The 26682-nt window shown below is 46.4% G+C and overlaps 1 protein-coding gene across 1 annotated transcript in view; it reads left to right on the top strand.

The window, feature by feature from the left end:
- Window positions 1-26682, top strand: part of LOC141219265 (SH3 domain-containing kinase-binding protein 1-like) — a 104989-nt gene that overhangs the window by 75185 nt on the left and 3122 nt on the right. Inside the window, exons 2-6 of the mRNA XM_073666034.1 lie at window positions 7015-7120; window positions 8207-8210; window positions 18875-19000; window positions 20684-20937; window positions 23943-24006. Of these exons, the coding sequence (XP_073522135.1) occupies window positions 7015-7120; window positions 8207-8210; window positions 18875-19000; window positions 20684-20937; window positions 23943-24006 (554 nt within the window). The remainder of the gene's footprint in view (window positions 1-7014; window positions 7121-8206; window positions 8211-18874; window positions 19001-20683; window positions 20938-23942; window positions 24007-26682) is intronic.

Below are 26682 nucleotides of genomic sequence, written 5' to 3'. Positions count from 1 at the left end.
TTCTAGATGCCGACCACCCTAAGTCCGCAGCCTTACCAACCAAAAACAAGACTGCCAACGTCCTATCCTCGTCACTCTCTATCGCCCCCCAATGCGACACCCAAATTACCACAGACAAACGAATCTGGGGGACCTATGAACATAAAATCATCCAGGTAATGAATAACGGACTGCACACCTGCAACATCCCTGACCACCCATTCCAGAAAAGTACTGAAAGTTTCAAACAATGAACATGAAATAGAACAACCCATAGGCAAACACCTATCTAGGTAATAACCTTTGTTCCAAAAACAACCCAATAGCGGAATGCTAGCCGGGTGAACTGGAAGTAGCCTAAAAGCTGATTCAATGTCAGTTTTCGCTAACAGTGACCCAGGCCCGTACCTACGAACCCATGACACAGCCGCATCAAATGATGTGTATTCAACCGAACATAATTTCGGCGCTATACCGTCATTGACCGAACAACCTTTTGGGTACGACAAATGCCGGATCAGGCGAAATTTATTTGGCTCCTTCTTAGGCACTACCCCCAAAGGAGAAATGATCACGCCTTCAACCGGTAGACTATCAAAAGGCCCCGCCATACGACCTAACTCCACTTCCTTTACCAACTTAACACCGACAACCTCTGGATGCAACAAAGCAGACCTCAAATTCTTAACAGAGAATGGAACCGTACGGTCAGGAGGCGGGATCCTGAAACCCTCCAAAAAACCATCATTAATAATCCTGGCCTTCGATTGATCGGGATATCTACTTAGAAAGGGGGCCATCCCTAGCAGATTCACTGGAGTCAACCCCTTTGACCGGTACCCACGACATCCTTCCTTTTCCTTTTTTGAAGCATTTTGCAGCCCCATGGGAGCTCCAGTTGCAATGGCAACAAACGTGCTTGAACTTACAGCTGTTCCCTTATTTGCACTGGCCATCATTAAATTGCCAGCACGTTCCCGAATTCTCTTTTCCTCCCTGTGCTCCCTGACTACCTCCCCCCTGTCCCGACGATTGACTCCCGCTTCCCCCGCTCCGGTGAAAGGACTGCCCGTATCTAGCAGGGGCCATCACTTTTAACAAAAGGCCAATATCTTTCTGGTCCCACTTAATCTCAGGCCGCATCGCCTTCCTCTGCCTGAATTGCTCGTCGTACCTCAGCCATGTTTATCCCACGTAAGTACGATGCGCTTCCCCAATCGCGTCTAAGTAACAGAATAGACCCGAGCAATTTTCAGGATACTTTTCCCCAATGACACCGGCCAATATAGCGAATGCTTGAAGCCAATTTGCAAAACTCTGAGGGATCATGCGCCACCTGTGCTTCTCCTCCTCTTCCTTTTTGCTATTATCCTTCCTCCCCTTGTCTAAATTAAACTTCTCCAAGGGAAGGAGGGAGAAAATTTTGACATATTCATCACGCCAAATTTTCTCCTTCACCACTTTTTTTAAATGTGCCCCCAGTGGCCGCTCGAAGCACACATACACCTCACCCTTTGCCCTATCATCCAGCTTCACCGTATCGCCCTTGTCCTTTTCCGTCTGAACCGATACTGAAACGCCCGTAGATGCTACCTCTGTGCCCGCCGCAGACCCTACCGTAACGCAACTGGGTTGCAGCAACACCTCCTGGCCTGGTAACCAAGCTCCTACGGGGGATGGCCTTGCCCCACCCGCTGCACCTCTCTCCATTCTAAGCAAAATCTGTGACATGCTATGCAAGATATCCCTAATCCCCGATACCTCTGCACCCCCGGGACCACCTAAACTCCCCCCCCCTGGCCCTACAAACTGACCACTACCTCCCCTTAGCAAAACAGCCCCTGCGGGCGACAAACAAGACATAGAATCATACTCACGCAGTTGCGCAGGTGCTGTGTTCCCGCCAGCCGGAATTCCTGAGTCCTGACGATCACCTCTTCCGTCACGGTCACTGCTGGAATCGGATCCTTCTGTGTCCATTCGCCACTCAAGGCCCGCGCCCCTGGCCTCTGCGTCACCAGGGGGGACCTGAACGGTCACGGATGCTGCAGACTGGCTTCTCCCCGACGATCGCCTCCCGCCTTACCGTCTTGCACTCCTGGATGCAGCTCTGGGCCTCCTCCGGCAACCAGACCCAGACGCACAGGCCTGGACGCTGCCAGGCAGAGCGGTGTCGCTACCCGCCGCTCCTTCCCTTCCGCGTCGTCCATGTGAGCCAGGCAGCAGTGGTTCCCTAGACTGCTGCCTGCCCGCAGATGCTTGCCTCCCTGTTGTCATGGCGACGTCTCTGAGCTGGCCCACCAGGGATTCGACGGACGCCATTTCTGGGTAAATCACTCTGCTGCTCCTCAGGGAATGGCGGTTTTCCCACACTTTTCCCTATATATGCGCCTCTCCCACTACCCACCCCCCAACTTCCCATTATCCAATCCCCAAGGCTGCCTCATTCAAAAGGGGGGGGGGGGTGAAACCTCCAGACCAATCCCGGTCATGGGTGGCTTCCCCCTAGCTGTGCTGTCTCCAGCCCCCTCCTTGCTGATAGTTTTTGGTTTGCTTTCTTATTGCCTGTAGCATTTTACAAGATATGGGTATATTCTGTGAAACAGGACAAGTTTATCTTGGGATATGAGTTTTTGAATGCAAGATTGTTGTAGATATGTGAAAGCTGACATTGATTTTGAATTTAAGGCTGCATTCACACTTTGCTTTTGCAGGGTTTTCTTCATTTTTTTGTTGCTGCAATCGAGATAGAAATGGCAAAAAAATGCAATGCAGCTGCAACATGTGAACTTTTTTTTTATTTTACTTATAGAGCGTCATTAATTCCACAGCTCTTTACAGACATTATCAACACTATCCACATTGGGGGCTAGCAATCTAGATCCCCTATCAATATGTCTTTGGGGTGTGGGAGGAAACCCATGCGAACACGGGGATGTGGCGCCCCTGAGGGTTCGACCGCCACAGGAATGCTGCACTTCTCTAATGGAGTGTAGTGTTCCTCCTCTGAGGTAAGAACAGTGCGATGGTCAGGACCCTTCCTTCACATCCAACACCACACTTCTCCCACCAGAGGGGGCTAGAATGCACTATGTGCTGCCCTCCTGGTTACAGGGAGATTGGGGAACCAAGAGTTAGGGGAACCATTTAGTGGGTGAGGGTGGAGGACTCACATTTTAGTGACACTTTAAATTTCATATTTAGCAAAAAGCCATCTTGGTTCATGGTCTTTTGGGAGGTCCTTTGGTCTTTGATCAGTCTTGGAACTGTGAACACTGTGATCTCCCACCCTGAGTGTGGATCCTGTGTGGACTTGCAGCGGATGGAGACACAGCCCTCGTACCTTGGCCTTGGGACGACTGGAGATGATGAACGTCTCAGCCCGGTCAAGGACCATGACCAAGAAGGCCCGGAGCTTAAGAGTTTAGCTCCATGGCAAATGGATCCCAGGGAGGATGCAGACGGAGCGGTAGACGCCACCTGTCCTCGCCCACCTGATATATTCAGAGGGAGTCCGGCTGCAAGGGGGGTACCGGCCCCCGACACCCGAACTTGCTACTCCACGTCCTGGTCGGTAAGCCCGGTAGGCCCTGAGGATCCCACCGGGTATCAGAAGGAGCGGAGCTGCCACCCGTACCCTTTTTCTGAGAAGAGCTCAGAGGGAGACCCGGCCTATCCACACACACACAGACGGGAAAGGACCCGGTCTGAAGTCTAGGAAAACTCTGGTGCAGGATCCTGATTTAACACTGGACTTGCTCGGAGGTTGTCGGACCCCCGTCCCTGGTGGCCGCAGAACTCCGCGAGGAGCAGGGAGTCGCCTTCCTTCTGCCATCTCTTATGTGAGTAAAGCCTTGGAAGTTCACCCCTATGGCCTCTGGACTTTCTTTAATCGGCGCTACACCGCACGACACAGACTTTCTAGACTACTACCCCGCCTCCGTCCTGTCTCTCTGCCCTGAGGCCTTGCGCCACCTGTGGGGAGTAGTAACAACGCCAGCTGCCCTAACACCAGGCCTCAGCGGACTGCGGCAGCGCTGGTGGCCTTCACCAGGTGCCACAGGTGGCGTAGTTGTAATCAGCCACTCAACCCGGATAAGCCCATACCATCCCTTTTAAATTGTGACGGCCCTGAGCACGGAGCGGGTCCGGGCCACGGCTGCACCCCATCTCTCCATCTTAGGACCCGACTCCGAGTCCCCCATCTCCCAGGGTAAAGAAAAGGGCTTCCGAGAAGAGGCGTCACAGGGAGAACATACAAAATCCTACATTCATGCAATAATGAACCCTTTAAAAATGTTTTAAAATATAGCATCAACCACAAGTATTAACTTCTATCTATTTTAAGGGTTATTCCCATCTTCAAAGTCAGGTATAATTGGAAAGCGCTTGTAAAAACAAGCAACTTTCTAATTTACTATTTATTTAATGCGGCTCAAACTGACAATATAAACTTAGCACATAGACGGGTAGATATATTTAGTGGTACAAATCACTGCCTCTTTTCTTGAGAAACTGAAGTTTAAAGGGAATCTGTCACCTGCTTTTGCTCTGTAATTTGAGAGCAGTATGATGTAGGGGCTGAGAGCCTGATTCCAACGATGTGTCACTTACTGGACTGTGTTTTGTTGTTTCAGTACAATCAGAGTTTTATCAGCAGGAGATTATCACTATAGGACAAGCTGCCCGCATGCCTCCTAGGCCATCCACACACCCCAACATTGAATGGCAGCTTTTTGTCAATATACATTGGCAGCTTTCTGTGTACAATCAGTGGTATGGGCTGGATTACATAGGGCTCAACATTTCAAGGTCTGCTAGACCTTTAGCAGAGAAAATTGTGACTCTATCATAAGTGCTGGACCCAGTAACTAAGTTATACATTGCTGGAATCAGGGTCTCTGTCCCTACATCATGCGGCTGTCACATTACATAGCAAAAACCTGCTGATAGTTTCTCTGTAATCATATATGCTTATTATAGTTCACTGTGCACCCTTAGAGTGGTCTAGAGGCTCAGTGCACCGTTCCGTACACTGGTTTTGCATGCCCCGCCTCCCTCATTAGTGATCGACAGCGCTGCCTTGCCTGGAGCTAGAACTGTCTGCAGAAAAAGCTCAGGCTGACAGTCACCAGTGAGGGTGCAAAATCAGTGGGAGATCGGTTTGCAGAGCCTCTTGGTCACACTAAGGATGCATCAAGCTCCCTAATTTGCTTATTTGATTAAGCTTCAATTACTGCAGAATAGAGGCAGGATTTGGAACTATAGGTGTAATTTTTCGAGTGACTATATCCCCTACAGGGTTTTGTTTTATAATGTCAGATTGGGCTGACAGATTCCCTTTAATATCTGCCCCCTGATAATTAAAATTGCATTTTTTTATTGTTTACTGTTCATAGCCTAGACAGTAGCAGTGGCTAAAGATGCACTTACAAGCTCTTACATAGTGAGCTTGCAAACACGGCACTGAAACTGGACAGGATCTTTGGAACTTGCTATTAGTTCCGATTCTGGCCAGCTTCAGTACCACTGCACTTCTTTAATGCTGCCTCATATAACATCAGGGAGCGCTAGATTCACATCTGGCCTGAACTGTCAATCAAGCAGGAGCGCACTGCTTCTTAGCAAGTAGGTAGCTGTGAGCCTGGAGAGCGGTGCGCTCCTGACCATAAATCACGGGACAAGCCCTTTAATTCAATTTATGTTGTGCACCATTTTATTTGACCAATAAATAACAGATTAGCAGAATTTCGGGTGCTGCTAACACACCCTCCAGGAATGCATTAGGGCAAGCATAACTAGCGGATTGCCAGATATAGTGGTGCTCATCTTGAGATAAAACAGTACAAAATTATGAGCAAAAACAGCATGAAAAACTGAATGAGAGCGGCACTCACAATTGATACGTGAAAATACAGCACAGTATTGTGGTCGTCATATGAGGAGACATAAAGACAGTGTCGGACTGGGGTGCCAAAGGCCCACCAGTAACATTGACTTTGGGGGACCCACTTTTCAACTGCATGCATATATTACACTACCCTTGTTCACAAATTTACCTATACCTCTATATAATAATAAACTGGGTATTTTGGTGAATGAATGATGGTATGCTGCTTTTTTTTCTGTTCCAAGTGAATTATGCCTAGTACTGCCCATATAGTGGAGTTGGGGCCCACCAGAGGATTTCCCTGCTGCCCTATGGGCCAGTCCGAGCCTGAATAAAGAGGAATGTAAGCGACAGCTGTTTCGCATAAACTACACTTCTTCAGGCTCAGCCGGAAAAAGCGTAGTTTACGTGAAACAGCTGTCGCTTATTTATGTCTTTATGTCTCCTCATGTGACAACCACAATAAAGTGCTGTACTTTCATGTACTAGTGGTGAGTGCCGCTCTCATTCAGTTTCAATCTGTTTTTGCTCACCATTTTATTTGCAAATTCTTATGAATGACAGTAAATCACGTCTTATAAAAGCGCTTTGTGTTTTTCAGCCCACTGAAATTGGCATCAGAAACTGTTGGCCAAATGTAAAATTCTGCCTTTTTTTACCATCCTTGGCCATTTATTGGCTGTGTTCTTTTGTGCAAAGAACTGGGTAGATGGGACAGATAATAAATTGAAATTTCGGCATGTGATGTATTTTAGTCTGTGTTGGTCATCAGTAGCCCAGCAGTTATAGATTAACGTACATCATTACAACTAGAAATCCTATTTATACAAGCAATACATATAAAAACCCAGGATACAATGATTAGAATAGTGTAGAAGCTTCATGGCAGTAGATCACTACGTTGTGGGAAACCTCTGCTCCTGAATGGAGTAAATCTATAACACGAGGCCGATCTCATCATAGAACAGAAGTTCCTCCTGGTTCTTTATATTTCTGGGGAAGTCGACTGAGTACTTATAATACTGATGAAAAGAATAAATGCCCGTGTATAAGACAGAGAAGCTGTTTGACCGTATCCAACTTGAAGAGAAAGAGATGTCACTTAGTTGATAGATTTGTTGCCATATCTGTATTTTATCTGTTAGATGTTGAAGGCTTTGATTCCCTTGTGTCAACTGGAGAGAAACTTAGTCCTCCTACTGCTTCAAGGCCTAAATCCAGCGGGAGACGTCCACCTTCCCAGTCTCTGACGTCGCTATGTATGTGACGCACCCCTGGGCCTGTGTCACACAGCGTTGCGCATGCAGGAGCTTACCCGGATCCGGATCAGATGGGGGTAGTAGTCTCGTGGCGGTGACCCGGTCCGTGCCCAGGGAGTCAGACTAAGTGGCGTTGTATTAGCGGTAGGTGTTGGACGACTACGCCACCCGTTGAATGCAGCGAAGGAGCTGCCGCTGCAGGGCAGACCGCTGAGGCCGGTGGTAGGATTGTGCAGCGTGATAGTATCACCTCCAACGGGAGGGGTATGGCCTCAGGGCAGCCGACGTGGATGATGGGGGAGCAGGAATCACTCAGAGACGATGCGGTGTAGTTCAGGGTCTTTACTGGTGATAAAGATAGACCCTCCCGGAGTACTGGCTAGCGATCGGGGCCTGGTCAGTCCTTGAGCAGATGGGATCTCCCCTGGCCAGGCGGAGTTGTAGGCCTCCCAAACTGACTGTACTCTTCTGGCTACCTTGCTAGAGGCGGGTATAAGTAGCCCACGTCCCTGAGTGTCCCGTGTGGTGCTCACCCATATGGCCGGTGACTCGGGGCCTTCTAGTGGCGTCCGCTCCACGACGGCGGTGCTGGTCCCACGCATGTGACCGTGCCTTCGGGTTTCTGGGCCAGAGGACCTGAAATCCCCTGCCGGTCGGTTTCTGCTGCTGGGTAGGAGTTAGTCCCCACAGCCTCGGACTCCGGGTCCGGTGATAGCTTCCCAGTCAGGGCGAGCTCTGCAGCTGCCAGCCCCTGACTCCTTATAGCACTGCTCCCACAGAGCTCCTGATGTTCTTTTCCTATATCTGCTTCTCTTCTCTGTCTCTACTTCTTCTCTACTCACTAACCCTGCCTCAGCCCTAGGTTTATATAGGGGAAGTCCTTCCCCTCCCAGGACTGGGCAGGAGGTGTGGCATGCATAGGATTCCTGACCAAGAGACCTCCCACCTGCTCTCAGACATAACATTGCTGTTACTGTGGAAACCAGACCCCTGGGGTGCCACATATGTGCCGCAATTCATGCTCCACACAACTAAATGCTGCTCATGACTAAGGGACGGCCTATAATGCAATCTACAGAAGTGTCCTACAGAATAGGAGACCTGAGCGGCAGGGATCACTTTACACCACTGACAGACCCAGCCTTATACATTCTTCTCATTATTCTGTTTGTCCTGGCTATAAGTCGTCACTCTCCTGAACCCAGCTGGTAAATGTATAGACACGTGCAATTTTCAAGGAGTGTAAAGACTTCTCATGAGTACAGATGCCTTAAAGGGAAGGTGCCATCAAAAAAAATGTTTTCAACATTTGCGAAAACGTAAAGTATTATTGTTTTGATTCGTTTCTCCAATATTATCTTATTTTTTAATGGAGTAAAATATGAAAAATAATTTAAAAAGTTTGACATGTTCCACTTTGAAACACTAGGGGGAGCAGCTACTGAAATTTGGCATGAAAACCTTGTGTAGAGCTGACATGCATTACGACTGCTGAAAATCTGGGCTGGATTTGCTCCATGTCTGATGTCTCCTCCTCCCCCCTCCCTTTCTGGGTGTTTACAAATGGATAAGAGACAATGAAGTTTAGGAATTAGGATCTCTCACAGTGAGGAGCCATTTTGTTGTAGACACAAAGTGATACCAACACACAACTACATGCAGATCCTTATGCAGCAAGGTCTGATATTAGGCTATGTGCCCACTTTGCGTAAATTAAGCAGAAATTTCTGCATCATTTCCACATCCCCCTACTGCGGGAAAGCACAAGCCTAATTCACATGCGTTTTCCCGCAAAACACAAGCGCAAATCCAGCGTTTTTGCATGCATTTTAGCATGCACATTGTCAAGAGCTTTCCAAGCGATATTAGCATCACTTGGAAAAGTGCTTGACAGGTTGGTCACACTGCATAGTGCTTGACAAGTGTGACCAACTTTTTACTATTGATGCTGCATATGCATGTAAAAAATAATAAGTCTCCTCACCGCTCCTCCCCGGTAGCTTTGTTCCCATAGATACAGAGCGGCAGGACCTGTGAGGACCTCACGGTCACATGACCGCAGCGTCATCGCAGGCCGTTGCCGCAATGCATCTCTGGGTCCGGAGGCAGCGGCGGTGAGGAGATTGTGGGCTGACAGAGGGTAAGTATATTGATATTTATTATTTTCATTATTTTTTTACAACAGGTTTTATGGTACCTGGGCCTGGAGGTGAGTCTCCTCTCCTCCAGACCCGGGTACCATACACATATTGAAGCGCACAATATACACATGGTGGGCATGGACATACGCATAAGGCGGCGATTACTCCGCGTAACCGCAAAATTAATGGACATGCTACGTGTTTTTACGCAGTGATAATACGCAGCATGTGCTCATGACTTGCGTTCTCACATAGGGGACCATGGGGGGCATATATACTAGCGTTTTTCAAGTGTTTGCACTGCGTAATCTACGCGGAAAAAACTCTCAAACGCTATGTGTGCACACAGCCGTAGACACATAGTGATACCAGCACACAACTACATGCAGATCCTTATGCAGCAAGGTCTGATATTAGAGCGTCAGCTCTGCGGCCCAGGCCTGGATATACAGGAGTATATAGTACATAGCGGTCACTGAGGTCTGATATTAGAGCGTCAGCTCTGCGGCCCAGGCCTGGATATACAGGAGTATATAGTACAGAGCGGTCACTGAGGTCTGATATTAGAGCGTCAGCTCTGCGGCCCAGGCCTGGATATACAGGAGTATATAGTACAGAGCGGTCACTGAGGTCTGATATTAGAGCGTCAGCTCTGCGGCCCAGGCCTGGACTGAATATTGTCCTTGTGTTCTTACTATTTATTTTGTATATAATGTATTTAAATGTTTCAGTTTTATTTAGTAATTTGCATTTTCATTATTAATGCAAATATAAAGGGTCGCCGGTCATGTGACCTCTCATGTTATGGATTAGGTACCAGTGACAAGTAACAGTAGAATAGTGACTGCAGCTCTGGAGGTGACTGGAGGATAAGACATGCTGTCTTATTCTTCAGTCACCTCCAGATCAGAATTCACTATTCTGTTACATGATGACACAGAATAGTGAGCGCAACTCTGGAGGTGACTGGAGGATAAGACCAGATGTAACAGCAGAATAGGGAGTGCAGCTCTGGAGGATAAAACCAGATGTAAAACCAGATGTAACAGCAGAATAGTGACCGCAGCTCTGGCAGATAAAACCAGATGTAACAGCAGAATAGTGACCGCAGCTCTGGAGGATAAGACAAGATGTAACAGCAGAATAGTGAGTGCAGTTCTGGAGGTGACTGAAGGATAAGACCAGATGAAACAAAAAATGAATACAAAAAAAAAACCAACTGCGGCAATCTTCACTTTAATGCTGTGAAAATAAGAAGGAAGCTGGGGATGGAGGAAACTCAAATGGTCCCAAAGGGTAGACTATAATAAAAAGCGCAACACAGCACTTAGCTAACATATTAGTGTTGTTCTCTAGTCAATTCATTTTCACTAAAGAAGGGGGCTGGAGGCAAGGAACCTAGATGGAAGCCCCACATGACCGGGAGGGGACAGGAGGGTGTAATTTGAACTTAAAAGGATAGGGATTGGATATAGGTTGAAGGGCGGGCATTTGAGGGGGGGGGGGGATAGATAAAGCAGAAAGGGTGGGGTGAGAAACGGTCAGTTCAGAGAAGAAAGCATTGGAAAAGTCCCAGAGACAAGAACATTGGAGAAAGTCCTTTTGTGTGAAGACACTTACCAAGAATATGGAAACTGTAGATTCCTTGAGCGCAAGACTGAGGGAGGCTGCAAGATCCAGAAGTGGAGGGTGGCTGGAGTCCCAGCTGTCTGGATTGCTGGGGAGTGATGGGGCAGAAGCACCTCCATCGAGATCTGGAAGGGCCAGCAGGAGGACGAGGCCCCCCGTTAGGATTTCTCCAGACACGGTTAGTGCGGGCAGCAGGCGCAGGCCGCGAAGCCCCTCAGGGGACCCTGCGTCCGGTGAGCGTGTTGTTGGAACTCCCCGTCAGCGTGCCCGCCGCGGCAGGAATCCGCCTAGCCGCCCTGCGGGCTCCATCTGCAGTGTATCGCAGTCCTCAACTAAAAGAACCCGGTCGGCTGTGCTGCGGCCTGCTCCGGTGTCACGCCGCAATACCAGGGCCCGGGCCGCGCCAGAAGCAATGCCCACGATACAGCCACGTCAGCTTCCGGTGGGCGGGACATCACCGGAAGTGCTAGCAACGTCACTTCCGGAACCGGCATCACGTGACGGGGCTACTCAGGAAGTCTTCGACGGAGATATGCACACGCCCCCCAGTTCAAGAAAAGGCACCAATTCAAAGCACCGTGACCACAGAGGACGCGTAGCGGGGGGAGCAGCAGAAGGATCATTTGCACGGCAGGTACACGTGGCGATGCTCCAGTCGGGGTGCCTGCTAGAAACAATGGGACAGGGATGCAGCAGCAGAATTTCACGGGCAGGCAGCGGCAATTTGAAGATCTGCTGCCTGGCTCGATGCAACACATTCAAGGCGGTGGAGCGGCGGGCATTAGCACTGGGATGCCTGGCAGTCAAACTTGGAACACGACAGGCCGGACACGAGAGTCGGGGTCTGGAAATCAAGGAAGGTCACGGACGGCAGGAAGGACCAGAGCCAGGATTGACTGAGGATGAGCAGCGGAGACGGCGGCGAGTGCTCAGGTCCCCCCTGGTGACGAGGAGGCCAGGGGCGCGGGCCTTGCGCTGCAGCAGGAGTCGGACGGATCGGAGAGTGGGGAGGATAGAGGTGAATCCAGGCGTCGGCAGGACACAGGAATTTCGGCTGGCAGGGACACAGCACCTGCGCAGCTGGGTGAGTTTGCTTCTATGTCTTGTTTGTCGCCCGCTGGGTCATTACCGTATGAGGGAGTTGATAGGCAGTCGGCGGGGCCCAGCGGGCAAAATATTAGGGGAGGTTGCGGGTCTGATATAATGGGTCTTAGAGACATTTTGTTTAATATGTCGCAATTTTTGGCTAGAATAGATAGTGGGGGGAGTTAATCAGGGTGGATTGGCATCCGCGGCAGCGACGTGGGTGCCTAGTCAACCGGTGTCTTTGCAGGTGGGAAGCGAGATGGGCAGGTCGGGGGTCAGTGCAGACATTATACCTTCTGGGGTATCGGTTTGTGTGCAGACAGAAAAGGACAAGGCGGATAATGTAAGACTGGGCGATAGGGCAAAAGGGGAAGTTTATGTGTGCTTTGAGGGGCCGTTGGGGGCACACCTAAAAAAAGAGGTAAAGGAAAAAATTTGGCGGGATGAGTACGTAGAGATTTTTTCCCTTCTTCCATTGGAAAAGTTTAACCTGGATAAGGGAAAAAGGGATGAGAGTAGAAAAGAGGAGGAGGAGAAGCGTAGGTGGAGATTGATTCCTCAGACGTTTGTAAATTGGTTACAGGCTTTTGCAATATTGGCTAGTGTTATTGGGGAGAAAGCTCCTGATAATTGCTCAGGCTTATTCTACTACCTTGATGCTATCGGGGAGGCCCAGAGGACTTACGGGGGTCAGGCGTGGTTAAGATATGATGAGCAATTTCGGCAGAGAAAAGCAGTCCGACCGGAGATCAGATGGGATCAGAAAGACATTGGGTTGTGGTTGAGGGTTATGGCTCCAGTGAGGTATGGGCAGTCCTTTCACGGGAACAACAGTAGCGGGAATCAATCAGCTGGACATGGGGGAGGTAGTAAGGGGGCGCAAAACATTAAAAAGGAAGCGGGAACTTGCTGGCAATTTAATGATGGCCAATGCAAGTACGGGAACTCCTGTAAATTCAAGCATGTGTGCTCCCATTGTAATGGAAGTTCACATAGAGCATCAAAATGCTTTAAGAGAGGAAAAGGAAAGCCGTCGGTGGTTACCGGTCAAGGGGGTTACTCCGGTGAGGGTTCACGCGATGGCCCCCTTTCTAAATAGGTATCCGGATCAGTTGAAGGCTAAAGTTATTGAGGATGGGTTTTTGGATGGTTTTAGAATACCAGCTCCTGATCATGTAGTCCCTTTTTCGGTTAAAAATTTAATGTCGGCTCACCGTTATCCAGAGGTGGTTAAGACGAAGTTAGCTAAAGAGGTTGAATTGGGCAGGATGGCGGGACCGTTTCAGGAATTGCCTAGCAACAAGGTGATTATTTCACCGTTAGGAGTTGTGCCCAAGAAAGAGGTGAATAAGTTTCGCTTGATTCAGCATTTGTCATACCCTAAAGGGCTTTCAGTGAATGATGGCATTGCGCAGGAGTTGTGTTCGGTCCAATATACATCTTTTGATGCGGCGGCACAATGGGTACGGAGGTATGGGCCAGGCTCGTTGCTAGCTAAGACTGATATTGAGTCTGCTTTTAGGTTGTTGCCAGTTCACCCGGATAGCATCCCGTTGTTGGGATGTTTTTGGGAAGGGGAGTATTATGTTGATAGATGTTTGCCAATGGGTTGTTCAATTTCGTGTTCTTTGTTTGAAACTTTCAGTAGTTTTTTGGAATGGGTAGTGAAGGACCTGGCTTCTGTGAAGTCGGTCATTCATTATTTGGACGACTTCTTGTTTATAGGTCCCCCGCAATCATTGTTGTGTAGGAATTTGTTAGGTACTATGGAGTGGGAGGCAGAGCATTTTGGCGTACCTTTGGCAGTAGAAAAGACGGAAGGCCCTTGCACAACCCTAAGTTTCCTGGACATTGTAATTGATACTGAAAGGATGGAGTGTCGGTTACCAGATGATAAATTGATTTTGCTTAAACAGGAGGTCGATAGGATCGGGAGATTGTGCAAGGTGACACTGAAGGAGTTACAGTCACTGTTAGGGCGTTTGAATTTTGCGGGCAGGATTTTGCCAATGGGTAGAATATTTTGTCGCAGGTTGGCTGGAGCGACAGCAGGAGTGCGGGCTCCGCATCATTTTATTCGCTTAAATAAAGAACACAAGGAGGATCTGAAAGTTTGGAAGTTGTTTCTGCAAAATTATAACGGAAGATCGTTAATACAGGAGGAGTTTTTGAACAGTTATGATTGTGAGATATTTACGGATGCTGCAGGAGGTGCTGGTTATGGGGCATACTGGAAAGGGCGGTGCAGTGTAGGTGAGTGGCCGAATTTGTGGAAAGAGAGGGGTCTTACAAGGAACTTGGCATTTTTGGAGTTGTTTCCTATTGTTGTGGCGGTGAATATTTGGGGGGAGTGTTTTGCCAACAGGAGAATTCGGTTTCACTGCGATAACATGGGAGTTGTATCGGTCATCAACAGTTTGTCGGCCTTGTCGCCGCCTGTGATTAGGTTGCTGAGGGAACTTGTACTTTGTTGTCTTAAGTTGAATGCTTGGATTACAGCAGTCCATGTGCCAGGTGTAAAAAATTCCATAGCAGATGCCTTGTCTCGTTTTCAGTGGGATCGTTTTCGGGCACTAGCACCAGAGGCAGAGGACGTGGGTCAAGAATGCCCTTCGCGGTTGTGGCAGATGGTTATGGAGGAGCGGGACGGTTAATACAAGAGTCTATCACAAGGCAGACCTGGGCATCATACGAGGCATCGTTGCGAGTATGGCAAAGTTGGATTCGGGAGTGGGGTGGAGTGGAGAGTGAGGTAGATAGAGAGACGGCTGTGTTGTTTCTGCTGGGAAGGGCGGCAGAGAGCGGATAGTCGGTTTCAAAAGTTGGCAAGTTTGTGGCAGGATTAGCATTTGGTTTTAAATTGCTGGGTACGAAGGATGTTACGAAGGCCTTTTTGGTGAAGCAAGCTTTGAAGGGCTTTAGGAAAGGAGGTAAAGTGTTGGATAAACGTAGGCCGGTAACCTTTAGTATCTTGGAACGTTTGGGTTTGGTAATGGATAGGATTTGTTGTTCATTTTTCGAGGCCACATTGTTTAGATTAGCTTTTGCTTTGGCATTTTTTGGTGCACTAAGGGTAGGTGAATTGGTGGCACCAAGCAAGAATAAGGTTGGGGGTTTGTTTGCTGAGGATATGAGCGGTCGAGATGGGGGCATTGAATTTTGGATAAGACGGGGGATGACAGATCAATTGGGCAGAGGAAAACGTGTGGTCTTAAGTGAGGTTAAGGGATCTTTGGTTTGTCCTAGGACATGTTTAATGGCTTACTGGCAGGTTTGGTCAGGGAGGAAGGGCCCATTATTGTGTCATGAAAATGGTGAATTTTTATCGCGTTTCCAGTTTATAGCAGTGTTTAAGAAGGGTATTGCTGAGTTGGGCCTTAGCCCTGAGGTATATGGGTCACATTCCTTCAGAACTGGCGCGTCGTCGGAAGCGGATGGTTTGGGGTTAGGCAAGGAAGTGATAAAACGCATTGGGAGATGGAGTTCCGATCGATACCTGTCTTATGTAAGGAATTAGGCATTCGGTCTAATGTAATTATCTTTTGGTTTTAAATATTTTTGGTTGTCTTGTTGCAGGTGGAGTCCCGTTGTTAGTGTGGATTATGGGGCACTCTTTTGTCCACTGGGGGGCACTGCGGGCGGACGTGAGGCCCGACGGTAGGCAATTGGGCTTCAGCCGAGAGCAAGCCGTGGTTCGGTGGTTGGGTTTCCGAGGGATGGTGTGGAGAAGAGTACTGCCAGAGTTCCATAAAGCAGCTCATTTGGATCGGGCACCGGATATTTTAGTGCTGCACATGGGAGGGAATGATTTGGGGGCTCGACCGGTCAGGGAATTGATGAGGGACATTAAAATTGATCTTTTAAGGCTATGGAGATCGTTTCCTGAGGTGTTGACTGTTTGGTCTGAGGTGGTGCCCAGAAAAACATGGAGGGAGGCCAGATCATTGAAGGGAATTAATAGGGCACGTATAAAGTTGAACAGAGCCATATCAGCTTTTGTTAACAGGAATGGGGGAGTAAGCGTACGGCATCTTGATCTGGAAGTGGGAGTTGGAGAATTTTGGGCAAAGGATGGCGTGCATTTGAATGATATACGCATCGATTTATGGGCATTGGCCATACAAGGCGGGATTGAAAGGGCTTTGGCGGTGTTGGGGCGCTCACGAGCCTGAGGTGGTCAGGGCTGTTCGTTTGTGGCGGGGGGGGGGGTTGTGGCCAAATTCATCCAAAGAGAAAATTACAGGTGCAGTGTTTTATTTGGTATGGGTGAAAAGGGGAGGGGGAATGTGAACCATGGAACCCGGGTTGGCCGTACATGGTCAAGAAGGGGGCTGGAGGCTAGGAACCTAGATGGAAGCCACACATGACCGGGAGGGGACAGGAGGGTGTAATTTGAACTTAAAAGAATAGGGATTGGATATAGGTTGAGGGGCGGGCATTTGAGGGGGGCGTAGATAAAGCAGAAAGGGTGGGGTGAGAAACGGTCAGTTCAGAGAAGAAAGCATTGGAAAAGTCCCACCCACCCCTTTTTTCGGTTGTTTGTTAGTTTCTTTTAAATTGCATTGGAAAAGGGCGGGTTTTGTAGGAAGAAGAACAGGGAGGTCTAATAATTAGGGTGTATTAGGAGGGGTTTTATATATATATATATATATATATATATATATATATATATATATACAGTACAGACCAAAAGTTTGGACACACCTTCTCATTTAAAGATTTTTCTGTATTTTAATGACTATGAAAATTGTACATTCACACTGAAGGCATCAAAACTATGAATTAACACATGTGGAATTATATACTTAACAAAAAAGTGTGAAACAACTGAAAATATGTCTTATATTCTAGGGTCTTCACAGTAGCCACCTTTTGCTTTGATGACTGCTTTGCACACTCTTGGCATTCTCTTGATGAGCTTTAAGAGGTAGTCACCGGAAATGGTCTTCACTTCACAGGTGTGCCCTGTCAGGTTTAATAAGTGGGATTTCTGGCCTTATAAATAGGGTTGGGACCATCAGTTGTGTTGTGCAGAAGTCTGGTGGATACACAGCTGATAGTCCTACTGAATAGACTGTTAGAATTTGTATTATGGCAAGAAAAAAGCAGCTAAGTAAAGAAAAACGAGTGGCCATCATTACTTTAAGAAATGAAGGTCAGTCAGTCTGAAAAATTGGGCAAACTTTGAAAGTGTCCCCAAGTGCAGTTGCAAAAACCATCAAGCGCTACAAAGAAACTGGCTCACATGAGGACCGCCCCAGGAAAGGAAGACCAAGAGTCACCTCTGCTTCTGAGGATAAGTTTATCCGAGTCACCAGCCTCAGAAATCGCAGGTTAACAGCAGCTCAGATTAGAGACCAGGTCAATGCCACACAGAGTTCTAGCAGCAGACACATCTCTACAACAACTGTTAAGAGGAGACTTTGTGCAGCAGGCCTTCATGGTAAAATAGCTGCTAGGAAACCACAACTAAGGACAGGCAATAAGCAGAAGAGACTTGTTTGGGCTAAAGAACACAAGGAATGGACATTAGACCAGTGGAAATCTGTGCTTTGGTCTGATGAGTCCAAATTTGAGATCTTTGGTTCCAACCACCGTGTCTTTGTGCGATGCAGAAAAGGTGAACGGATGGACTCTACATGCCTGGTTCCCACCGTGAAGCATGGAGGAGGAGGTGTGATGGTGTGGGGGTGCTTTGCTGGTGACACTGTTGGGGATTTATTCAAAATTGAAGGCATACTGAACCAGCATGGCTACCACAGCATCTTGCAGCGGCATGCTATTCCATCCGTTTTGCGTTTAGTTGGACTATCATTTATTTTTCAACAGGACAATGACCCCAAACACCTCCAGGCTGTGTAAGGGCTATTTGACCAAGAAGGAGAGTGATGGGGTGCTACGCCAGATGACCTGGCCTCCACAGTCACCAGACCTGAACCCAATCGAGATGGTTTGGGGTGAGCTGGACCGCAGAGTGAAGGCAAAAGGGCCAACAAGTGCTAAGCATCTCTGGGAACTCCTTCAAGATTGTTGGAAGACCATTTCCGGTGACTACCTCTTGAGGCTCATTAAGAGAATGCCAAGAGTGTGCAAAGCAGTCATCAAAGCAAAAGGTGGCTACTTTGAAGAACCAAGAATATAAGACATATTTTCAGTTGTTTCACACTTTTTTGTTAAGTATATAATTCCACATGTGTTAATTCATAGTTTGGATGCCTTCAGTGTGAATGTACAATTTTCATAGTCATGAAAATACAGAAAAATCTTTAAATGAGAAGGTGTGTCCAAACTTTTGGTCTGTACTGTATATATATAAAATTTAGTGATGTGTTAAGATGTCTTTGTCGCAGTGGCTGGTGGGGGGGGTTGGGGTTCTTGGAGTTGGCACGGAAGTGTCGGTAAAAAAGGAGATTATCAAGTTACAGGCATTGGCTTGATTAAGTGGGGTGATCTGGCATTTTGGTTTTGGGGGCTCTGGACGGGGTTTTACCCTGGGAGCTTTTGGTGCCCTTGAGCTGGCGTGGTACGGCTGAGGGTAACATGGTGGTTCAAGTACAGTTTGGTTTATGCCAGATCAATTTTTTAACTCCAAGAACCCTTACCCTTGTTATTATAATGTTTATATGTTTAATATTGTTGTTTGTTAATAAAACGGCCGCTGTGGCCAAATTTATCCAAAGAGAAAATTACAGGTGCAGTGTTTTATTTGGTATGGGTGAAAAGGGGAGGGGGAATGTGAACAATGGAACCCGGGTTGGCCGTACACGGTCAAGAGTCTCTTTATAGCTGTGCTGGTAAGAATGGAGATGGCTGGCTTATTACGCATCTTCTTGTCATGTAGGAAATATTGCTACATTCAGTATACTTTTATTCACTACGATCTTTTGTAGTCCTCCCTTTCCAGTCCTGATTTCTTTGACTCTCCAAGTCCAGAAGATGACAAGGATGATATCAATCACCTGTCACAGAGACCTATAGACTCATCCAAGAAAGCCCCACGTAGTCTTACATCACAGGTAAGTAAGGGGAGCGTGCTCTCTGTTGTGGATCAATACAATTAGGACTGGGAGGGTTAAAAGTCAATCTGTAATCTTACCATGGAGGAAAGGCGTAGATGATCCATGCTTATCGGGGAGTATAGCAATATAGCTGCCTACTGTAGCTGCTCTATTTCCTGTTGCGCTGATGGTCCCTAATGTCACGGGTGTACTCTCTTCCCTTATAAAAGCTAAATAAGTAATTGTGGGAAAACCTTTTTCTAGAAGTAGATTTTTACCAGTTTATCATAGATTGCATCCTTTAAGGCATTGTCCAACTTGACTAAGTTATTACCCATACATAGAATGGTGATAATTTGTTGATTAGAAATTATGAAAAAGATTTGTAGGACCCTAGTCCAGCTGCCATATTGGTAGTCCATGGCTGCCAGAGCAGAGCCCTGTGAACCTCCTCCTACCTGCTGGTGTTCCCAGTGTCTCTTCTGATCCGTAGGCCTGGCTCACTGTCATTGTTCTGGTACAACGCACACATGACACTTAGCCAGGCCTGCCGATCAGAACAAGCACCAGGGATCCTGGCCGTTAAAAGGAGGTTCACAGAGCTCTGCTCCGGCGGCCATTGACTACTGAAGTAGTCGTTGAACAAGGATCCCGCAAATCTTTTTGATCATCTCTATTGCAGATTGCTTGAGGTCCCACTGCTGTGATTACCACACTCTCAAGATATGAGCACAGCACCACTCCATTCATTGTCTGTGGAACTCTGGCAGGCCATAGAAATTGAATGGAGCAGCAGTGCACATGCACAGCCATCACTCAAATCCTGTACATAGGTGGTAACTTGCTACTTGGGACAACTCCTTCAAAGGAATTATCCTACAAACAAGGTGCGGACATATCATTGGTGCAACCAATGGGGCCGCACAGGGGCCCAAGAGATAAGGGGGCCCATTTCTACCTCCAAAGCAGGTGCAATTTTGCATTCTTAGGAGCTCTTGGACTGCAAAGGGCCCATATATTGTTCTTGTACCCGGGCCCTTTTCTGTCTGTATACACCAGTGCTACAAACAACAGGTGATTATATGATGATGCAGGGTCCAACTGCTGGGAGTCCCACCAATCCTGAGGACTGTATTTCACATGTGAATGGAGCATTAGGGCATATGCATGACCGCCGCTCTGTTGACTGCCTATGGCACAGGTGGTCACACATACTGCTGTTCTACAAAACCATAGAAGTGAATGGAGCTGTGGTCACACACTGTGGTGCACTGCTGCTCCATATTGCAGAAATAAGACCCCTGTTCTCATGACTGGTGGAGGTCCCAGCGAACAGACCCCCAGTAATCTTACATTTATCCCCTATCTAATAGATAGCTTATGCTGCATTAGCCAAGTCAGCTCTGTACCATCTATGGGGGTCACTGTATACATTAGAATATTAAATGAAAGTGTTTTTTTTGTGTTTTTTTTCTCGTTAATCAGAGCATTGCCTATGACTGAGCTGTAATTGTGGCTGCAGTTGTGCCTGCATTTTCTTAATATCTTTCAATAATGAAGACCACCTAATAGCACATATAATACCGCTGTATTTAGGCAATGATTTACCAGCATATGGGAAATATTCATTTATGATTACTACATGTGTCCTTTTAATAATAATAGTTTTCTGTACATATTCAGTGTATTCCTGTCTTGTAGGTACCAGAGAACAGAGCTGCATTGCCCCCCAAACCAGGAGGCTTGATTTCAAGTGTTAGTTTCTCACACGGCGCTCCTGGAGCCCCATCAGCATTTCACATTGTCACCTCAAGTAGTCACAGGTCAAACTCTCCGTCCTTTGGTAGCTCCGATGCAAGACACACAGTTGAGCATGGCCAGTCATCACTAGAAGAGCTGCAGGCACAAGTCAAGGAGCTTCGAAGCATCATTGAGACAATGAAGGACCAGCAAAAGTAAGCTTTATTATACCAGATGCCGGCAGCCGGGAATTAAAGGACTTGTTCTGATTTAATGTTTTTGTGTAAAGTTTCAAAAATGTCATGGATGACTTTTTTATAATGTGCAAACCAAATGAATGGCTATCATGTCATACATAGATAGCCCGAGTCCACAAGATGGAGAGCCACTGCTTGTCAGGGCTCAAAAAAGAGGTTCCCTGGAGGTTGTCCTCTCTAACAGGTTTTCCTGATGAAAGAAACTCTTAAAATGTCATGATACATTGTATTATTTATGGAGTATTTGTTTATTAATAATTAATCCATACCATTTTTTCTCTGAGCGTGAATTCAGTCGGAGCTTATTTTCATCAGATCGGTGCTAAGAGACACTATAATTGTCACAGTCAGTGATTTCCATCTGGCTAAAAGAAGAATGTGCAAAAGACGAAAAACAAATCTGCAATTATGTTCCAAAATATCAATTTAGCAGAGAATAGGAAGTAATTAACACAAACTATTCACACTCATCTAATAACAGCCTGTAATGGATGTTATAAGACTTCATTCAGCACATTGGAAGCAGACAATTTTGCTATACGTTCAGAAAATGGACCTTTTCTCTAGATGGATCTAAAGGTGCAGTGAGCAAATGTACAGCCATATACTTAGGTCCATTTACTATTAGCTTCCAGCATTAAAAGAAATGAGTTGAGATGCTGTTTATGACAGGGCAGAATAAAGCCTCAGACTGTGTGACTATATGACTATATTTTTGCTATAGTTTTTCATACTTTTTTACATTTAGTACATCCCAGTTTGCAAGTTCCGTGAATGTACCTATCTTTCTTCTGCTGGTATATAGTGAGATCCACTGGGAATCTAAAACATTGGGACAATGCTCTAAGAGGAGAAAAAGAAAAATGAGATCTTGTACAGTACAAGGTGTAGAAAAGGGCTCCCCAACCTGTGGCTCGCAGACCTATAATGTGTGGCTCGCGGCTGTGTGTCAGCTTGTTGCCTTAGCACCATGTCTAACAAACAGATATGAAGAGCAGGTCTCTAGTTCCTGACGTTTGTGAATAACCCCATACAGAAGAGCAGGTCTAGATGCTCATATATAAGAGGTTGTCCACTACTAGGACAACCCTTTATCACTCTGAATGTTTGCCCTCGTTAAAATAAAAACCCCTGTCCTCACCTCCCGTGCTGGCGCAGTTCCAGTGGTGTCCGCACTCACGTTCTGGGGCTCTCGTGCGGTTATGTCACGTGAGCCCTGCACCATATCAATACTGGTGTCCTAGTCCTAGTAGTGGACAACCCCTTTAAGAGTTGGAGAGATAAATGAAGTCTGGAGATGAGACTGGAGATAAGATGATACTGCTAGTTAAAGGGTTGCTTGAAGTTGGATGCAATAATGTGGTGGGAGTGCCTGCTGCGAGAATACCGAATATGAGTGCGGTGAGAACCCCTGTATGTAAGCACACTGCCTTGGTTTTATTTCTATGGGGAAGTTCTGGCTGTTATTATACCAGTAATGGGGCTCTGGGTGTAACTACTGTGGGATAGGGAGTGGGATCTGGATGTCACTAGTCGGGGGGCTCTGGATGTTGCTCATGACCCTCTCTCAGAGCTGAATGCGATTCCCAAGGTAAAAAATGTTGGGGATCACTGATCTAGAATAACTCAGGCCTGAGTGCAAAGGGGGGGTAGATTTCTTGATGGTAGTGACTGTAGACATCACTATGGTGGAGCATTTGGGACAGACTAGTTCTTTCTTGGTAGTGAAATTCTGGGATGCATGATATATTATAATCTATACAATCTGTGAGTTCTATTTGCCAACGATAGGTAGCACCAAAGTAATTAATTTCAATAATTTAAATGGATGGTCAGTGGAACAAAAACGTCTTTATATTTAGTGCCATATTAAAATGCGAGAAGGATGGAGTAAATTGAAATATAAGACAGTGGAGTCTCTTGGCTAATGTGATGTAGTGTCTGAAGCAGGTCGTATAGTCACTGAGCATATCACCAGAGCAGCAATAAGGAGCCTGGTGTATCTGGCAGCAGAGTAGAGGAGATGATAGGGTAGCACATGTAACTATGGCACAGCAGGGATTGACCTAGGTGTGATTATAGTGGACGCACATAAATACATAACTGATTGGTTCAGTTGATTCTCACTTGGTTGTCTGAGTCTCTCCTGGAGATGAATACTGTGTCGCATCTCCTCCTAGGGATCCAGTACAATCACCATAGTGGGTAATCCTTTTGTGGACTGTCACTGCCATGTCTCCTCAGAACCTGCCCCCTTGGGTATTTCCAGCCTCAGAGGTCTCGCAAGCCAAACAAACCAAACTCCAACCCAAAGATGAAGAGTTTTTTAGGTGGTAGGTGTAGGTTGTACCACTGGTATCTTGCAATGGGGTGAGAGCTCGACTATGAATTTGAGGCTTCAGCATCAGAATTATTCAGATCCTGTCCAGACTAGGCTTGAAACATTGGTCCATGCGTAAGCAGTAAATTCATGGGCTCTATGCTTAAACATATGTAGGCCTAGGATTATTAAGAGGCTCGATGTGGAACCCAGGATGATGTGTCCACATCAGCTGACTGTTATTTTTTTATATATATTTGTTTTTTTTGCAAATGAGCATTTGTCATCTGAACATTTGTTGCTTTTCTGGTGAACATTTGTCTGTGTCCAATATAAGCACAGGGTGATATATTAGATGAAAATTATCTGAAAATAAGATGCTTCTCTCTATGTATTATTCAGTATATGCAAAGAAGACTGTGAAATAGATAATCTGTGGAGCACATATCATCTCAGATCTCAGCACAGCTTACCCCAAGCAGTATTTCAGGAGTCAGATTCCTACTCAAACTATTTGGTTATTCGGATTCTCCACATGTTTCATTGTCCTTGTTCTTCACTTTGCTGCCTTTTAAAGTATAGTTTAGTATACTCGAGGTTACCCCAGAAAATTAATTCCATCGTTCTTGTATTTTTATTTTAGAAAAGAAATAAAACAATTACTGTCCGAGCTGGATGAAGAAAAGAAGATTCGTCTTCGATTACAGGTACACAATATTTGACTTGAAGCCCTTCCGAAATAGTAGTTTGGAAATGTATGCTGTAGTTGTGCTCTGACCACAGGTTCCAGTGATATGATAAAAGTCTGAAATTCTCAGAGTCCTGTTAGTACATCATCAATCATAGGCTTACTCATTAAAACGGTGTAAAGAAAATCCAGTTGTCTTTTTTCAATAATATACTTTTTATTAAGGGATGTTTTACAAAAGAAGGGAAAGGGAAAATAAAATATGATAAAGACAGTATAGTAGTATTACAACAGTTACATCATCCTAACAAAACTTTTAACTTGGAGGAAAAATCTGGAAAAGGATAGCCGGAGAGGAAGAAAGGAAAGAAAGGAAGGAAAGGGAGAGAGGAATGGGATGGGGAAAAAAGGGAAGGACGAATGAGGAAAACAGGGGAAAGGGAGGTGAAAACAAAATAGATCATCTATAGTATAAATCCTTGTTATGGCATCACAGGATTTCAGTTTAATTATGTTAAAATAATAAATGATTTGTATACTTTCTGGCTAAAAGATGTTATTTGTTTGGAGAGGTATTCTTATTCAGGGAAAAGTATCCAGTATCCAGATCCAGAAAGACCATATAGAATAGTATTTCTTAAGAGAGCTGTTTCTTAACGCATAGGAATGTTCTAAAGAATTGTGAACTAACATCTTATCTATAATTTCTGAGATAGTAGGAACATTAACTGACTTCCATTTAGATTCAATAAGTAGCTTTGTTATAGCCAATATATGAATGGAAATATGTTTTATCTTCTGTGGGAGTAAATTTGAGTCAAGAGATAGAAGGGCTAGTTGTGGTGAAATATTAACTGTAGAGTTGTTGATTTTATTCAACAATTTAAAGATCTCTTTCCATATTAATGCAGCTTTAGAACATGTCCAAAAGATATGAAATACCGTATTTTTCGGACTATAAGACGCACCGGACCATAAGATGCACCTAGGTTTTAGAGGAGGAAAAAAAAAAAATTAAGCAAAAAATGTGTTCATGATGCACTTTTAAGGGGGAGGGGGTCTTCTGCTGACACTGGTATAGGGGTAATGTTCCCCAATTCTGACAATATCCCCCATCCTGGTATATATGTCTCTCCCCTTCCTTTTATACGTGGTCCCCATCCCCATCCTGGTATGCCTGGCATCCCTCCATCCTGGTATGCATGGCACCCCTCATCCCTATCCTGGTATGCATGGCACCCCTCATCCCTGTCCTGGTATGCATGGCACCCCTCATCCCTGTCCTGGTATGCATGGCACCCCTAATCCCTATCCTGGTATGCATGGCACCCCTAATCCCTATCCTGGTATGAATGGCACAGCAATCCCCATCCTGATATGCATGGCACCACTAATCCCTATCCTGGTATGCATGGCACCCCTCATCCTTATTGTGGTATGTATGGCCCCTCATTCTAATCCTGGTATGTATGGCCCCCTCATCTTTATCCTGTTATGTATGCCGCCCTCAGCGTTATCCTGGTATGTATGGCCCCCTCATATTTATCTTGTTATGTATGGCCCCCTCATATTTATCCTGTTATGTATGCCCCCCTCATCCTTACCCTGGTATGTATGGCCCCCTCATCCTTACCCTGGTATGTATGGCCCCCTCATCCTTACCCTGGTATGTATGGCCCCCTCATCCTTATCCTAGTATGCATGGTACCCCTAATCCCTATCATGCTGCACATTAAAAAAAAAACACTCCTACTCACCTTTCTTCTCTCCTCCAGCGCTTCATCCTGCCTGCCCACACTGATCTCTCCATGTGAGCCGCGCATGGCGTCACTACCATGCGCAAGGAGAGATCAGCTGCCGGAAGTCACTGCTCCCAATGCCGGTACTGTGTGCACGGGGAGCAGTGACTTCATGCTCCTTCATAGCCGACACACAGCGTAGCCGCGCTGCGGCTCCTGCTGCTGCCGGGCTACCGCGTGATCCTGCTTATTAAAGGGCATGAATATTCACCTCCTCTCATGCCCATGGGTGTGGAGAGAGGTTGAATATTCATACCCTTTAACAGCGGGCACAGGCGATTCCGGCAGCAGCAGGAGCAGCGCTGCGTCTATACTGTGTGCTGCTATTAAGGAGCGTGGGGAGCACTGAATATTCATTTTCTTTAGCAGCCGGGACAATGTAGGCTGCAGCGGGCGGCTGCTGCCTCCTGTTCCCCGCTCCTCCACCGCTACTGCTCCCCCCACACCCCACATATATATACAACCCCCCTCCTCCAACATTCGGACTATAAGACGCACCCCCCATTTTCCTCCAAAAGTTTGGAGGAAAAAAGGGCTTCTTATAGTCCGAAAAATACGGTAAGTTGGCTTTTTGTCCACAGTATCTCCAACATGAATCAGAGTAGTCCACAAAGGCTTTCTTTAGTCTGGCTGTACAATTCCTCTTCTGGAAGATTATGAAAAGTTTTTAGGGAGAGGAAGTCTATCATTTATTCGTTTTCTGCTATTTTCTGCTTTGAATAATAATATTCGCTTCAGAAGAAGCCTGTATATTTGGTAGGGCAATTCCCCCTTTTATTTTTGAATAGTAACATTTTTGCAATTCTCTGAAACTTTGTTTGCCATCTATAATTTGACAGTTGTTTATGAAGAGATTTAATCCATATTTCTGGGACTAGGATAGGAATTGTTCTGAA

This window comes from Phyllobates terribilis, unplaced genomic scaffold (genome assembly GCF_046119375.1).
Source record: "Phyllobates terribilis strain yellow unplaced genomic scaffold, ASM4611937v1 Scaffold_258__1_contigs__length_2716348, whole genome shotgun sequence".
Taxonomy (NCBI): domain Eukaryota; kingdom Metazoa; phylum Chordata; class Amphibia; order Anura; family Dendrobatidae; genus Phyllobates; species Phyllobates terribilis.
Note: the sequence above shows the minus strand (reverse complement) of the source record. Positions and strands in the feature narration are given on the sequence as shown.